Source organism: Pseudopodoces humilis, chromosome 2 (assembly GCF_049639895.1).
Source record: "Pseudopodoces humilis isolate 2021_Gansu_Grassland_sample_001 chromosome 2, ASM4963989v1, whole genome shotgun sequence".
Classification (NCBI taxonomy): Eukaryota; Metazoa; Chordata; class Aves; order Passeriformes; family Paridae; genus Pseudopodoces; species Pseudopodoces humilis.
In genome coordinates this window covers 41236498-41254081 of record NC_142201.1, presented here as the reverse complement: position 1 = coordinate 41254081, position 17584 = coordinate 41236498, and the positions used below count along the sequence as shown (strand labels likewise).

General features: G+C 37.4%; 1 protein-coding gene across 1 annotated transcript in view; it reads left to right on the top strand.

Annotated features, from left to right (window-relative positions):
• GPC6 (glypican 6) overlaps positions 1–17584 on the top strand; it is a 712773-nt gene that overhangs the window by 207699 nt on the left and 487490 nt on the right. The window contains exon 2 of the mRNA XM_005516797.2: positions 13422–13580. Coding sequence (XP_005516854.2) covers positions 13422–13580 — 159 coding nt within the window. The remainder of the gene's footprint in view (positions 1–13421; positions 13581–17584) is intronic.

The following is a 17584-nucleotide window of genomic DNA, read 5'->3' as shown; positions in this document are numbered from 1 at the left end:
ACCCATCTCCTTGCACTGCTGTGTGGAGGAGGGAGAACTGAGAAGGAGGGAGAGGTTAAGGGAAGGTGTTTTAAAGATATATTTTACTCCTCATTAGCCTGCTCTGATTTTGTTAGCGATAAATTCAAGTAGTACCCCCAGGCTGAGTCTGTTTTGCCCATACTGGCAATCAGTGAGTCCTGTCCTAATCTCAACCCATAAACCCTCCCTTGTCCCCTTGCAGAGAGGAGTGATAGAGCAGCTTTGGTGAGTGTCTGGCATCCAGCCAGGGTCAACCCACCACAGCTCCAGATACTTTGTAACCATATTGTGAGGAAGGCTAAATCTATTTAAATGTGCTATATAGATTTTAAAAAGCATTCTGTTCTGTGAAAGGGGATTTAGAGTGTTCCTAAAGTGATGTTAAAAGAATGATAGTAGTAATCTGATTCTCCCTTTAGGACATTAATCTTTTAACAGTAGTATCAGCTAAGATTGGCATTGATAATTTAATCACTCAAGTAGTTGAATTTGCATTTGGCAGAAAATGGTTGGAAACATCTGCAACAAGTGCTGAAAACTACTCTTGCAGTTCAGCAACGGCTGTCACTGAGTGGATGTAGAAAACAGCCATAAACTTTAAAAGAATATTCATTAAACGCAGTACTCATGAGTACTGACATGAATTTGTGAACTGCACCACATTAATTAAGCTGCTTAGAAATTGCCTTGAAATGGGAACTTTTTTTCTTAGAAAACAGTAGACAAGAAAAAACTTTTACAAAAGCTTTGGTATTTTCTGTTTAACCAAGATGTAAAGAATTTCTTTTTCCATTTTGCACATAGCCTTTAGTGAAGTTAATAGCACCTGGATTATATTGTTCCTCATTATAAATCTATAAATCTCCTTCAGAAACATAAAATGCTGTGAAATCTGTCAACTGGTAGTATATTGTATTTATTAGGATCATGAATCCCTAATTTGTAATTTAGAAAAGTGCCAGCTCAGTGAAGAGGTTATTTACTGGCAGGTGTGTATATTTTGTATATGACTTTTTCATAAACCATTCTGACTTGTTTGCTGATGACTTCTTTTGCAGAGCAGGATTTGTTGCCTTATCTCATAAGTCCTCTGTAAGCAGGCTGATGTTGATACTTTTTGTCAGAGAAGCAGCCAAATCACTCCAATTTTTCAGAGAACGACTTGCAACAGTTTCACAAGAAGAAAAAAAACCTTTCTGTCACTCAGTGATTTTAATTGCATGTGCAGTGTTGTGAAAATGTTTATAGCTTGTCCTTACTATTGCTTACGTCCTTACTATTAATACTTACTTATAACCTTCCAGTTTGATTGTGTAAATCACCACCTCAGAGCAAAGTTCCATCGCCTGGGTGGTGACTCCTTATTGCCCATGAATCAAACCAGGAGAGACTTTGCAGGATGACATTCAAGAATTGTGACACATTTGTGCAGTAACTTAAAACACATGTAGAAATGACAGTGAGTGATCTTCTTTTAGATGCTTTGCACACTCTACCACAATAATTTGGTTTTTTTTTTTTTTTTTGTAATACTTAATAATTGCAGACATTTCCTTTACTTGCAGACATTTACTCTGCTAAGGCCAGGAAAGACATTTTGATGTTTTTCCAAGTTTGGTTTACTAGATGTATTCCTTAACTGAAACTTGTCAGTCATCTTTTACAATTCTATTTGTGATATACAAGGAAAATAAAGTATATATTACTTTTGATAAACAATAAAGACAGTAATAAGCAAAAGGATAATGTGAGTTTTATTAGGACATTTTCTATTTTAAATAAATGTAAGGACAGTAAAAGTTAATACTATTGATGAAAATGTCAACTTTATAGACTTTAGAAATTACTAGTAACTAATATTTAAAGAACTAGATATTGCCTAGAACTACTTTCTTCTTTTAATTGTTTTTTGGCCAAGGTGAAAAAAAACAAAATATTCTGGGCCCAAGATTTTAGGCATATATTAGTCCAACAGAGCACCAGAAAGTGCTGTAATATATTTACTGCTGCTGCTGTTGAGCCTAGGGTTGAAATATAGTTCATAATTTATAAAAAAAATCCCAGAATAATGCTCTTTCATAAATATATATGATTCATATTGGAATTATGTGCATGTTGGCCTAGCTTTTATTTTACAGATTTATTCTTGCTTTTTGCAGAGATTTTTATAGATAATCACAGTCACTCCCTATTATGGGTGTAAATGAGCACCATTTTTGCTCAGATGGCACAATCACAGAGACCCTTGGCAGGGCCACAGGGCTCTCTCAAAAGAGGAGAAGAAGGGAGGAAGGGCATAAAGGAAGGCAAACTCAAACTGTTCAACCCAGGGCACCCAGGGAAGGCAATGGGCCCTTTCACAGGGAATAAAAAATCCTTACATTTAGACCTCCAGAGATAATAATAAAATGTGGAAACATCAATAATATTGTGGAAACATCTGCAATGCTGGCTTGCAGGGGCTTATGAATTTTATAGTTGTTTTTTAACAGTTTTTGGGATAAGGTGGGCGGTCATTTGTGGTTCATACAGACATCATCAGAGGCTGCCTTATATTTTTGCCTGTCATTACTGTGATACCTTAATTTGGCTCCGTCCATGCAGCAGAGGCCAGGGAATACTTTATTCTGAGTAGCTTCTGAGAGAAGGAACTAAGACAGGATGTTGCTGCTGAAGATGAATAGATCACACGGACACAGCTCGAGGTGTGGTGAAAGGAAGAGAGAGTTTATTTTTCCTCCCAGGATTTATAGGCTTGTGACCACAGCCAGGGATTGGATGCTCAGGATAACACTTTCTCACTGCACTGGCCATGAGAAATGCCCATCACAAGACGTGTAACAGAAAGAATGTACACATATCTATGTTTACAGTCACTGTCCTGGGAAAGTCTTTAGAAAACTATGTTAGCAAGCTCAGAAGCTGAGTTTTCAGGGCGACATCAGGAATGTACTCAAAGTGATCTGAATTTAGTCAGATGCCTTTAAGTCTTATTTGTACTAAAGGCATAAAGCACAAAGGACTTTGACACAGTCTTTGCCAACTTTCTTTCTGGCTCAGTCTGCTGTAGATCTGCAAAGGGTTTTCTCGAGAGACAAGTACTCACTTTGGATACTATCTGGATACTATCTGTCTGCGTTATGTCAGCCAAAGCACTCAAGAGTAAATAGTATCAAAGAGTGCCTAGTATTCTTTATTGGAAACAGCCCATTTAATCATAACGAAGAAGAATTATTAAGCTTCTTCAAGGAAAATACAATGCCTACAATGCCCTAAAAATTATGTTCTTTCAATAAATATTTTTTTTAAAAAGTTTGGTTGTTTTGCCATTCTTTTGTTTTGATTTTTAAAGTGTGGCTTGTAAAATGACCACAAATTAAAGGGAGGCTGGTCACTGCTGTAAGCTGCCCGTCAAAAGCTGTGATTGTACTGAATAAATGTGCCCCAAAAAAAGGTATATCAAGAAAGTGAAAATAATTCTCTAAAGGACTGATAGAAAAAGTATAGCTTACTACTTTATTATTTTATATTTAAATGCTTTGATTAAGTCTATAAAAGTGCACCAAAGCCTTATAATTTACACAGTAAAAAAGTCCATTCAAAAATATGATTACGTAAGAGAAGACTTCAGACACAGACAGGGATTTCCTTTCAAGCTGATCTTTAATCATAAAGGTCAAACCTTTAACATTAAAACACTTGAAGAGCCAGAAACATTCAGTTATTGATTTTGAAGACCCTGGCCCTTGGCAAGTATCACAGTCCATAGAGGGAGTTGATAGAAGTACAATAATAAAAAAAAAACTAAAAGGAAATTGTTCAGACTCTTTTTGTGTCTAAATACAGGAGAACAAAACAAAACCAAAGCAAAAAGTCCCACATGAACAAAAACCAAAATTCCCAATCTGTAGGGCTAACAGTACATTAGATCTGAAACACTATTGGGGATAGTGGAACAGGGAAGTTGTTGTGGCTAAGCTGCTCTCCTCTAAAAAGCTTTCTTTTTCCTTTTCACAGTGGTTACTCTGGCTGGATATTATGGAAGCATAGTTTCAGTTAATTAGAGTGAGCTAAAAGTTTTTTCAGAGCAAACGGTGTTCTGCTGGAAAATACTGATTAAAAAACCACTATGATATAGTAAACAGGTTTTTCTATTACACTGCAGGACTGCTCACATTCCCAAGCTTGCAGCATCAGCAGTGCAGGACGCACCTGCCCTGTATCCTCCTTCAAGCTGGGAAACCACTTAAAGTCAAAGATGATGTCCTGCCTGCTCTGCCAGGACCTCTGAAGTACCCTTTTCTAATTCATTGCTAGAATTATAGAATCATTATGTTGGAAAAGACCATGAAGAGAGACCAACTGATAACTCAGCACTGCCAAGGCCACCAAAAAGCCATGTGCCTAAGAGCCACATCTGCCCATCTTTTAAATATCTCCAGGGATGGCGATTCCAGCATTTCCCAGGTTAGCCTGTTACAGGACTTGACAACACTTTCCCTGAAGAATTTTTTCCTAATATACAGTCTAAACCTACCCTGGCAACTCTTAGGACCATTTCCTTTTGTCCTGTCACATGTTATCTAGGAGAAGACAGCAACCTCCACCTTGTTATACCCTCCTTTCAGGCAGTTGTAGAGACTCTACCCTGAGCCTCCTTTTCTCCAGGTTAAACACCCCCAGCTCCTTCAGCTGCTCCTCACAGGACTTGTGCTCCAGACCTTTCTTCAGTTCTGTTGCCCTTCTCTGGACATGCTCCAGCATCTCAAAGTCGTTCTCACAGTGAGGGGCCCAGGTGTGGGACTCAAGGACTCATTCTTCATTGCCACCCTCCAGTTTGTCATGTTTTACCTGTGGGGTTTTACACCTTCCCATGTCAGTAGTTTTGTTCTTGAATCTCCCACAATTCTGTCTGTGCTTTGCTCCCAGTACTTTATTTGGCTTTAGTGTGGATTTTCTCACATTGTAACAGCAATTGGATCTGCAGAACCAAGCCAGGGACACATAAACTTGCACAAAATTCAGCTCACAGACCACAGAACTCCTGCATAGGGGTAACAGGACATTATTTTTTGCAGCATTTGTTGTCTTTTGCATTGAGTGATTTCTCAAGCATTTTTCTGGCCATTATACTTGTTGATATATTCTTAGCATGCTTCTCTGGGGGAAAATAAAAAAAAAAAAGTTTCCCCCCACCTTTATAAAAGCAAAGATATACAAAATTGGAGAAAGTGCTTTGATTCTTGCCTTACAACTTGTGTCACAGTAAGGTTAATACTTAGGAGCTGTTAGAGGCATTTTGCTTTTCACAGTGAACAAAAATTAAAGGACAAATGCCAGCATTTCTGGCCCTGAAATTTCATAGGTAGACCTTGAGTCAGTATGATAACAGACTCTCAGATCTTTACAAATCCTAGCCTCCCTTTTGGTACTCTCTTTTTCCTGAAAGAACTAAGAAAGAGATTAGACTGAAAAATATTTCAATAAAGAGCTTTTGGCAGAGGCACCAAAGTCTTGCCACTGGTGTATCCATTACAGCCTGTGACTTATGACCAACTCAACATTTATCATGTTTGTCTTCCTGAGCTGTTTCTGTGAGTGGTATTGCAGAAAAGCATGTCATTATTAATCAGAAGACAAAAATGAAGATTAATCTGTTTCATGGTAGCACAAAAAGGTTTCATTGGGCTGACAGAAGCCATGTGAATATGAGGAGAGCTCTTTGATTAAGGACTCTTAAACAGTTGTTGTTAAGCTTAGTATTTTAGAATGACATGACAATACAGTGATTAGCAAGGGATTTGCACAGCTCTAAAATACACTTGGCAGTTCAATCAAATGGCATGACTGTATCTCATTCAGCTTTAACTTTTGATGCATATTAGTAGTGGTACTAATCTTAGTACCTGTCTTAGGGACTGGTTTGGACAGTAGAGCATACCCAGTTAGTCCCAGGAAGTCAAGTCCAGCATGCCCTCCTACTACAACAGTATTTTGGTGGGTATATGACCTAAGTGTTGTAAATCTGCCTCTGATACACCACGTGCTACAATCACATCTTTGGATTTCAGTTCTACATGAAGAATGTTGATTAAAATCTTTATAAATACATGAATGTGTACAATCTCATCCTGCTATCTTAATCATAAAATTGTTCTGTGGGTGGATTAAATTTAAAGCCTTCCTTGCATTGTGTTTTATGGTCACGGTAAAGCAATGTGCTGCTTGTATTCTACTTCTCACTATAATGCTATATAAGATATTTCTGCTATTATAGTAGGGGACATAATGAACAGCAAAAATCAATCGAGGGGGAGGGGGAGTTGGCTGCTGTTCCCAGGTGGGAGCATGCTTTGAAATCAGAAAATTGCAGCCATGTAGCCAGTGAGATGATGAAACTATCGGTGCTGAATCACAACCTTGCCGTTTGCTTTCCACAAGGCACTGAGCACCAAGTCAGTAATACATTCTTCAAGAGGTAACTAAAGATTCTTCTCACAAACTGTGCTATCAAAAAACAATTTGTCTGACTGTGTATGCTTGGAAAATAAAATGATCCTGAGTGTTGGAGTAGTGGTACTGCTTCTAGTAGTTTAGTTAGGAATACTCAAGGGACTTCAGTTCTTTCTTTAGCATCTGTATAGTCTTAGTCTGAACAAGTTCCCCTTGGCCTCAGCCTCGGTAACTCATTACTGAAATCTTCCCAAGGACAACAGGGTCAGGGCTTCTTGTAAATGAATGTTCCCTGTGGGACCTGTAATGAAGAGACTGTTAACTAATTATCAGTCCGTTTGGAAGGCATTAATTTTTTAATTGACCTCAAAGAATTCAAGGAACAAAAGGAATCTGAGCAAAGATGATTTGAGTCCGAGGCAAACAAATGAGTCAGTCTCTTTCTTGGGGTAGTTGCACTGGTTTATTTGAGTCCACCAGACATAAAAGGTTTTCAAGTTCAATATTCCTTTGATTAAAATTAGGAGAGCTGTGTCTGATGGCACGATCCGTGTGCTACATACAGGTTTCCCTCCCTTCCTCCAGCTGTCATTTTCTGTGCAAATATTGCTCCTGTCATCACTTGTCAGGCCAATATTACAATGGAATTAATTTAAAACATAATCTGTTCCCTTTTAGTTTGAGTAGGAAAGTTCAATCTCTGACTTGAATGTCAGGTGCAGTTTTACAGAGGCTGCTTGCAGGGCTGTTATACCCCACAGAGAAGATAATTACAAAGTCAGAAGGAGCCTTAGGACTTTTTGGTTAGAGAACAGGGTTTTGTCCAACAAAATGATATTTTAATTTTTGCTATTTGAATATTGCCTGAAATGCTAAAACTCATGTTTCTAATTTATTTTTAACTGCTAATTATTTAATGCAGACAACATGATACTGCTGCTTTTTTGTTGTTTTTTTTTTTTAATTGAAGATGATTGTTAGTCAAATTCTTCTACAGCATTGTTTTCTCTTAACAGATGTGTGAGAGAATGGTGTAAATGTATTGGAGAAGTATATCTTTCTCTAACAGAATATTAATAATGTGATCATTAAGAGTTTCCTATGCTCCTGATTTCACCAGAGAACTTAAATTGAAAACTTAAAAAGTAGGTATTCAGAAACATCATCACCCACACTGAAAATTATTCAAATCTCAAAACAGGGGGAAAGGGTTAAAGTTGAATGAGGTTTTTCTTTTAACTCTATTCATAATTTTAAAATAATCTTTTAAAATAGTAAAAAATACAGAAAGCTGGGTGGAAAATGTTAACTTAGAAACAGCAGTTAAGTGGTTGCAGCCCTTTATAATTCTGAGAGATAGGAAGTTCTGAAGTACCTAATCACAGAACCACAGAAGAGCACACTTTGAAAGGAATGCTGGCAGATCATCTGCTCACAGGTACTGAGGGAAAGGGAGCCCAGATGGAGTTAACTAACACCCTGTCCAATCAAATCTTGAAAACCTTCAGCAGCGGGGCATCCACCATGTCCCTGGGGAGGTTGTCCCAGTGACTGTTATCACTTAAAGAAATTTCTTTCTTATGCCAAGATGAAATTTCTTCTGGTACAATTTGTATCTTTTCCCCTTGTCTTCTCCATGTGTGTCCTTGTGAAGAGAGAGGTCCCATCTTCTTACTACCTTCTGTTTAAATACTATAATACCTTGATTGGGTCCCTCCTGAGCCTTCTCTTTCTCCAGGGGAATAAAACCTGACTCTTTCAGTCTTTCCTTACGCATCAGGTTCTCCAGTCTTTTGATCATCTTCATGATCTTCCTTTGGACGCTCTCCAGTCTGTATCTTCCTTGACTTGTGGGGACCAGAATGGGGCGGGGTGCTCCAGGTGCAGCCTGACAAACACTGAGTAAGTGGGATGATCATGATTCCACCTCTGTTAGTAATGCCCCTGGAGATGCAACCCAGTATCAGATTTACATCTGCTGCTGCAGGGTATTGTTGACTCGTGTTGGCTGGGTGTCCGCTAGGATCCCCCATCCTTTTCAGCAAGGCATCTCCCCAGGCACACAGGTGTCAGCGTGTACTGGGATCTGGCTATTCTGTTCCAGGTGCAGGACTAGATACTTGTCCTTGTTAAAGTTCATACTGTTATTAAATTCCACTGCTTTCTCCACAAGTGGCTGAATATGAGCGGGTCTGAAGCAAGTATTTCAAGTTTCAAAGAGCACAGCTAATGACAAAGCCAAATCACATCAATGTAACCTGCAAGATAAAGAATGTAGAGCTATCTTTTCTTCTTACAGGCTCTGTTGGTGCATACAAGGTGATCAGGTTTGAAAGCACACCTTTGATTTACCCATTTTATTTAATAATTTTTATTCATTGTTAGATTTATGAAGCAGGGTGGTGACTCTGTTTCTATTCTCTGCAGTCATACAGTTATCCCTACCATTCTGTGAACAGACCACTCTCAGGGTTTTATATTTATGATTAGGATAGGAACTATAAAATTTTCAATGCCCTGAGAAAGAATTGCTTCCAAAATTGCTAAACTTGCAACATAACCCATAAAAAATTCTGCCTGATGTTAAATATGTTACATGATAATACTTCCATCTCTAATAATGTAACCAAGGTGCTCAGGAAATCTGATGGTTAAATTGTGAAGGATAATGTTATATTCCGTAGAGTTTACTGATCCTACAGACTGTATCTTCTGCAAGTAGTTACCACGCTCAGATCAGTTCTGGCATTTTGATACGCAGTAAAAGCATTTATTCAGCTTGAGAGCTGTAAGTTGTGATTTTTTAAAGACTTCTGAGTTTTGTAGCACATTTTAAGGACACCAAACAGCAATATATCTGAATATAAAACAAGTGCTTTATAAATTGCTTTATCACACTTCAAAGAAGCACTGCTAGCAGGATTGCCAAATTCAACTGCAAAAGTTGCCAATTTGGATCATGTGAAGGCAGGTGTGAGATTACAGCTGTAATAAAACTGAAATTGAATACTGGTAGCTGAATTTGTAGTAGGCAATTGATTTGATTTATATAACATAAGCCACATGAGGAGAGATATGTAGGTCAGCATCTTCAGCTGGAAACAGTGGTTAGAGGAGTTGTGGTAGGTCGCTGGGAATATTGAGTTAATAGCTGCTCAGCCTGGCAGAATTCTGGTGCAGTGTAACTACGTTCGTGTCAAGCTTGTTTGGGGAGACACCATTTGCAATAAGGAAAAACTAGTCAGTTATAACCAATGCCACTTGTGCCATGAAAATCGTTGCTAAAATTAGCATAAGAACCTAGACCATATGGAGTTTCCCAGGGCAAGAACTGGTACATTAGTCATGAGAACATTTTCAGCCTGCAAAATACTTGAGGTGTGTAAATACACAAATTAGTGATTAAATTCTTTCTGTGGTAATAGAACAATGTTTTACAAAATGCAAATGGTAAATGATCCAATTCAAAAAATCGGAGGAAGCACAATAAAATTCGTCTGCGGAGTTATTTCAAATCCAAACAGCCTCTTAGGTCACAGATTTCCACAAAAGAAAAAAAATCCAAAATAAAGCACACACCTCTTGATTAACAATATCCAAACTAACAACAACCACAACAAGAAAACAAACAAAAAAAACCAAAATAAAAAACCACCAAAAACCTACAAAAAAACCCCCAGCAACACACAACAAAAAAAGCTCAACAAACAAATCCCCTACTTTTATGCTGAGAAAAGTATGTTGTCTTTTTTTTTTTTTTTTCTACAAGGAGTGAACTAATGATCTGGCAATTCTGACATTAGTTGGAGATTTGATAAGAACAAACACAAAATGAGAATCATGCTTTCAAAAAGGATAAAAGAAGATTAAGCATACAGAAATTACTTTGTCAGAGAGTTTGCATTTGCCATTCCCAGGAAAGCACATGAGCTTTTGTCCAAGTTATGCACTTCTGGAAACTGCAGCCAGTCATGATCAGTATAAACACTGAGGGCTTATGAGCAAAAATTTCTAAAAGCTTTATTTTTCCACAATTAACTTGAACATCTTAGGCATACAAAGACTCCATTGTGTGGACCAATGGAAAATGCATGTTCTTTCGCTTTCTCTGCAGTCTGACCTGATCCTCCATTGCAGGAAAGAGAAGAGAATGAAACAGAATATGAAGAGTAGCACAATATTTCCATTATTATTTCTTTCCACAGAAATGCAGGGAATATACGGACAGTGAGTAGGGAAGAACTAAAAATGTGTTTTGAAAAAAGTCCATTACTGTACAGCAAAAATTCTGTGAGGATGGTGGGTGACTAGTATAGATGATTTAGGAAGACATATTGGGAGAAAAAGGCAATGAGATAATGTAAAAGTTGTGCTTCTGATAAATGTGAGTTTCTGTAGTCTAGAGCCTCATGAATGAAGGAATAACCAGTGAATTAAGAGGAAGAAACTTGATGAAAATACATATATAAGAAAACAATGCAGTAGGAATCTGAATGAGCTTGTAGCAGCCAAAGTGAGAAATGATTTTTGTAGCAAAGCAAAACTAAGACTCTAAATAAGTCAAAGAAAGAAAAAATTACTATTCCTCCAAAAATGACTGTTCAATAGAATTTAATTTGTCATAATACTCGGCATAATACTTGGTGTCTTAAAAAATTTAGACTCATGGCTGTTACTAAGCACAGTGCCATGATGATAACCATTAGTCCAGCTTGTAGCCTGACAATTCTGAAAAACAAACAGAGCCAGACAAAAAAGAATAAGAACTTCAAGTGAAGAGAGGAAAGAAAAGTGAATTTTATAAAAAATTTTGGTTGCAATGTCACTAGAGGACATTATCATAATAAAAAGCATAAACTACCACTCTGGAACTGGGAAAGCAGGCATTTTCAGTAAGGAAAAAAAACTGTATTTATTGAGGAAAGTGGGTTGCAGACATTATGGATGGGTTTTTTTTTATTTAATCAAGTACACAGCACTGCTTCTAATGACACAATATTTCAGCTTTACTTGTCTTTCTGACATCTAATAAAAACTCACATTACTGTTACTGAAATAACCTTTATTGTTTCTTATTATGGTGCCTCCCTTACCTGTTGAATAGTTGCAGTTTAATGTGACAGGGATGTAAAGGGTAGGGCAAACATTAGTTTGCCACTATCTTTTATGTTTGACAGCAGCTGGCTCACCAGTCCCTGTATATGTTGTTTATGGCTTAGATGTGTGACTTTGAGGATGGAGAGGAATTAATTTCTTGTGGTGGGAGGGTGTAGCAGACATGGAAAGCAGTCCTTACAATATTTTGATGGTCATGGGATGTAATCTTTTCCCAGTTTTATACAAAGTTTTATATCATGGTTCATTTGGACATGACTGGGACTTGTACTGCCAAACAGTAACTGATAGTAATAAAATGGTCCTTTCTGAAGATGTACAGCTGTGAGCTTTTAAAAAGTCTTGAGACTGCTGAAAGAAACCTCACGGCATTATAGTTCATATATTACGAACTCTTGCAGAAAAAACAAATTAAGATGGGGTGAGGAGTCAAGGTTGAGGAATGACTAAATTTCAAATTAAAAGACTTCATTCGAGAACTGAAACATAAATTGGAATAAGGTGAGGGCAAACTCAAGGCAGTGTTTATTCTAAGCATGTGCAAATCTCTTTTTGATGTTGTCTTCAAAATGATGCAGCAGCTAAATGTATTATACCCCTGGGAAGCATAAAACTTAGGGCCTGCTTCTCCTCACTACATAATAAGAATGGTGAAAAGCAGCCTTAAAGTAGGTATAAATTGCATTTAAGTCTTCTTTATGGCTCAGCAGTGGTAGAAAGGAGCCTTGATATAAATGAGAATCAGGTCCCCAGTATTTATTTAACCCTTGGGCTTTGTATATCATTTTATTTGCACCTTTAAGAGATTTGCAGAGGGATTTTTAATCAGGATTCAGTGTACAGAAAGCTAAATGTTTTCATTGCCTTACAAGTAACTTTAATCATACAGGCAGATCATTCTCTTTATTTCTCAAGAGGAAATGGTAGAATTTTCTGCCTTTGTATAAACCAAGCTAAGTGTTTCTGACACCCTTAGTACAGTGTCAATTGGAAATTCACATTTCATGTAATAACAGACCATTTTAATTTCATGAGCTGAAGAATTGGTTTCCACGTGCAAATTGTACTGAAGAAAGCAATATTGTCAGAAGAACTGGCAGAGTGCTTCAAGAGATAAATCTATTGAATTAAATAAGGGGCTTTCATTACCTTTTACGTTGCATTTCCATATAACATAAGCATTAATTAAACTCTTTGTTGCTTTCTTCTATTCAGCAGAGCACTTGCTCAGTCTCACAAGAAATGCTGCCCAAGAAAACCTGTGGCTCCCAAACACAGTCATTAAAAAACACTTAAGCAGAAGGGAAGGATGGGGAGAAGGGAAGAATGTTTTGGTGCACTTGGGCAAGTGGGACCTGCCTACAGAAATGCATAATTTCTGTTTATCAGGTTTTGACAACAAATGCATGATTTCTGTTTTGCAGTTTTTGACAGCTCCAGTGACTTGTAATAGGTCATCTCACTAGGTATTTCTCCAGGCAATTTGAATACAAACAGAAAGCAAGCAATTGTTTTTCAAATTTAAGTATGCTTCAGTAAATGTGGAAGGCTTCTTCAGTGTGGAAGAACACTTTTGGTGTGAGGCAGTTTTACTTCTTGAAGTATCAAAACAACTCTGCAGTGTATGTCTCCTCTCCCCTGTGAGGAATACCCAGCTATAGCAAAGTTGTTGATACAAATTCAAGATGTTTCCTCTCAAGCTCTTTAAGTCAAGCCTTAAAGAGCTCCCTGGGTAGCCCACCCACACTGAAGAGCCCTCACGTATTTTTGGTTCTGGCACATTTCTGTCTGTATTCAGATATTTCTAATTCCTTCTTTTCTTGTGATTCCAGGGGAACATTTGAGAATCTGCCCTCAGGAATACACATGCTGCACCTCAGAAATGGAGGACAAGTTAAGCCAACAGAGCAAACTGGAGTTTGAAAACTTAGTGGAGGAAACAAGTCACTTTGTACGCACGACTTTTATATCCCGGCACAAGAAGTTTGACGGTAGGCTGGATATAATTTACGTGTTTTCAAGGTTATGGGATATAAAAGCCCTAATATCCATAATATCCATAATAAATTCCAATGTTCTTTTCTTTACAATTAGATATCTCATTTGCAGTTGTCAGTTTGGCTAAGATAAGGGTTAATATACAGCTGGTATGCTTATCAGCCTTGTGAGTATTGCCTTTAATTACAATGACATCAAGAATCAGACTGTTAAGTGCCTGCAGGCTTGGCTAATGTTGAAAAAAGATATTAGATATGCATAGAGAGGTTTATAATTTTTGTCTCCTAGTTTCAAATGCAAAATTTAGGTTTGTAATTATGTTCACTGTTGCAAGATGAACTGTGGATCTCCCATGTTTTTCGTTATTGCAGAGAAGTATTTGTGTAGACTGCCTTTTTATAGCCTTAAGGCTGTTGTTTTTTTTCCTTCATGATTTTCTTGTAATGTACAGAGGCTCTAAGGTGGCTTCTGGCTTCCAAAACCTAAGGCCTCAAGTGGTGTATGAGAGAGATTATCATACAAACCACTTAAGCAGTATTGAACACATCATTTCTACCTAGAAAAACAGAAAATAACAGTTTGAGGGGTTTATTTCCTTGTGATCAGCCTTTATAAGATCTTTCCAAGATCAAGGTTATGGTGTCACAATTTGCTAAGAGTTTGTCTTTGATAATGAACATTTAAGCTATTTTTATGGTTGTGTCCATATTTTCACATGATGGTTTTATCTAAATAAGTATTTGTGTTGAAAGTGTCACCCTGACCATTTCTGCATATGTGTAAGTTGAAAAGGGTCTGGAATTAAGAGGTGTAAATCAGCATTGCAAAGAGGATTGCAGAGCTGCATGTAGGTGGAAAGCCTGCAAATAAGTGGGTAAAGCTGGCTAACCCCAGGTAATTGATCTTATGCACACATTTAGGAGAATGGTGGAAGTGTTACCTCTGAATTTGGAAGCTTGCTTTAAAACTCTTTGGTCCCATTCAGAAAGAAGTGAAGATGGCTCTAACTCCTTAGGGTAATTCTGTATTATTATCCAATTAAAGATTTTTTTTTTTTTTCCTAATATTGATTCTCTCAATGTGACACAGAAGAAAAAAATGAATTATAAAGAAAAGGAATGGAAAAATTGTAACATGAGGACGAGCTGGAGGAAAGTCCCTAGCAGCAGATCAGATGCTAATGTAATTTAGAGAGTGTCCTTGGAAGGTGGGGATGACTGTACACTGCTCAGAATTGTGATGACTTCCCTCTTTAATGTGAAAGTGTAATTTTTTTATGTAGTGGCTTTTAAAAAATGTACTTGTCTTCAAAGGATTTAAAAAAATAAAGTCTAGAAGTTGTGTTGTATTACAAGATGAGTGTGCAAGTAGAACAGACATTTCAAACCATCTATGGCATGCACAGGGCTTTTTTTTCTAGATGGAAACCAGGGTGATCACTGGTGTTCAGTGGGAAATGCAGCACACTGAAAACTCTGGACTCATTGACCACAGAGCTCAGAGAGCACTTTTCTAATTCTTTGTCAACTTCAGTCCTTTCTGTATTGCATTGGACTTAAGGACTCGACAGCTTTTCCAGTAATCTGAAGTTCTGCGTCTTAATACGGATGGTAAGGTATGGCTGAAAGTTCCTGATTGGGTGTAAATACTCCACTCTGGCATCTGCTCCACAGAAACTTGGAATAAAAGACTTAAAGACTAAAAGTTTCTTCTTACTATTGATGTTTTAAAGGGAATTTGCAATGTGATGTCCCATCAGAGTGCATTTGAACTTCACATATGCTTTCAGGATTTCAATGCTATTCTAGAGCTATTCAAAATTTGCTCACTTGTATGGAAAAACTGCTTCATTCCAGAAGGGAAGACATTAATGGAAATATATATTCACTTAATAGACTTCCAGTGTAAAATCAGCTAGATTTCTTGCAGTTTAAAATGCAATGATGCTTTTCAATATAAAGCAATATTAAGATTGACAGCTAAGGTCTGTGTTTTAACTGTTCAACTGTTCAAGTATAATCCTTTTTTTTTTGTTTGTTTTTTAATTTGGTACTGTGATTGGGCAAAGGAATCCTCATACATGATTCTGCCATCTAATGCTAGTATACCACAAATAGCAGAACAGAGATACAGCCAATTGTGATGATTTTATGGAATTTTTGCACAGTACCTGTGTTTTTCAAGAGCAGCACATATAAGCAATAAAAGAATATATGAATATCTAAGTAATATTGAGATAGATATCAGTGTTGTTCCCTTGAGAAGTTAATTTCAACTATAGTTTCTGCCAAGCTCTTCTTCGTTCAGACATTCATTTAATTTTGAGAACTCTTGAAAGAACATCAAAGGGATATCCTGTACATTTTACAGGGTTTTATTAATGCTGTACTAGACATCTTAGAGTAAGAGAGTTTTGCAACATAAGACTTTTTAGAGGTATGTGAACTCTTCTGAATTTTGATCTGACCTTCATAAGCCTTGTCTTTCTTAATTTGTTTTCTGCCGCACAGCCATACACTTAAGCATAGATAGAAGGATGCTATGATTTCCATTTTGAGAGGCAGTTTGAGATCTGTTTTCCTTTTCAGGATTTTTTCCCAGATTCCTATTCATGATCTAATCTAAAAGGAAACTCAATCTGTTGTAACTTGAACATTGTCTCTGTAGCCTCTGATAAGACAAACATTCTTACACAGAATCATAGAATCCAATGTTTGAGATGTCAGCTCATCCAGTGGCTGAGATGTGATGGGGGAGGTTTTGTCAGCCCTCCTGCTCCAAGCAGTCTCATCTATCACAGGTCACTCAGAATCATGTGCAGCTGCATTTTTAATATTTAATGGATAGAAACTGTACAGCATCTTTGAGCAACTTGTGCCAGTTTTGACCTTGTGACAAAACACTGTGTTTACTGACACAAATGCTTTATTGTGAGGTGACTTTACACCTCACAATAAAGTGTTTTCTTGTGTTTACATGGATTTTCTTGTTTTGTTTTGTTTTTCTTAGTTTGTACCCATTGCTGTCACTGGACTGTATATCCCCCCGCTAGATATTTGTGCATGTTGATGAGATGCCCTGTGACTTCTCTTCTCTGGGCTGAGAAGTCCCAGCTCTCTCTGCCTCTGCTTTTAGAATAGGTAGTCCAGAACCCTCATTACCTTACTGCCCTTTGCTTGGATTGCACCACAGTGTCCATATCTCTCCCGTGCTGGGGAGTGCAAACCTGGACCTAACTCTCCATACATGGCCTTATCAATGCTGAGCTGAGACGAAGATTCCCTTCCCTCAGCCTCCTTGCAATGTTCCTGCATAATTTATGTGTCAGTTTTGTATTTTGTTTCATCTGAAGTACGGTGCTTCCAAATCTCTGCAACAAATAAATTTCTGTAATATCTAAAAGCAATAGAAGCTAAAGACGAAATTTGTAACAGAGAACTTTAGAAATTACTAAGTGATTTGGAACCATCTATGATCAGAAAAATTATACCTTTCCCTTAACTGTCAATCAGTTCTTGCATCCTAGAGCCCTTTATAATCTTTTATTTCTTACTCATTTCTACTCCACAATTCTAAAGGGCTGTCACTGTATTAGGACTTTTGACTGCTCCATTATTCTAGACTCATTTATTCCTCATAGTATATGAGGTTCAGAGGTGTCTCAGAACCAAAGATCTGACAATATAATTTTCTATTCAGTTTCCATGTTCTAGACAAGTGCATTAGCATAAATCACTCCATAACATAATGCCTGCTGCCTGTTGTTTCTTGGCTGAGCCTTATGTGCAGATGTTTACATCAGTATTGCCACCATCTGCATATTTGTCATTGCATTGACATACTGGATGGTCATTTCAAGCAAAATCAGTATCTGGAATTTCACTGATAGGTGTGTGAGGATCCATAGAATCTTCTAAGAATCTTGCCAAATAAATGAAGCCTTGAAATTAGAAACATTCCTGTGAAACAAGTGCGCAATTGTCCTAGCAAAGAATGC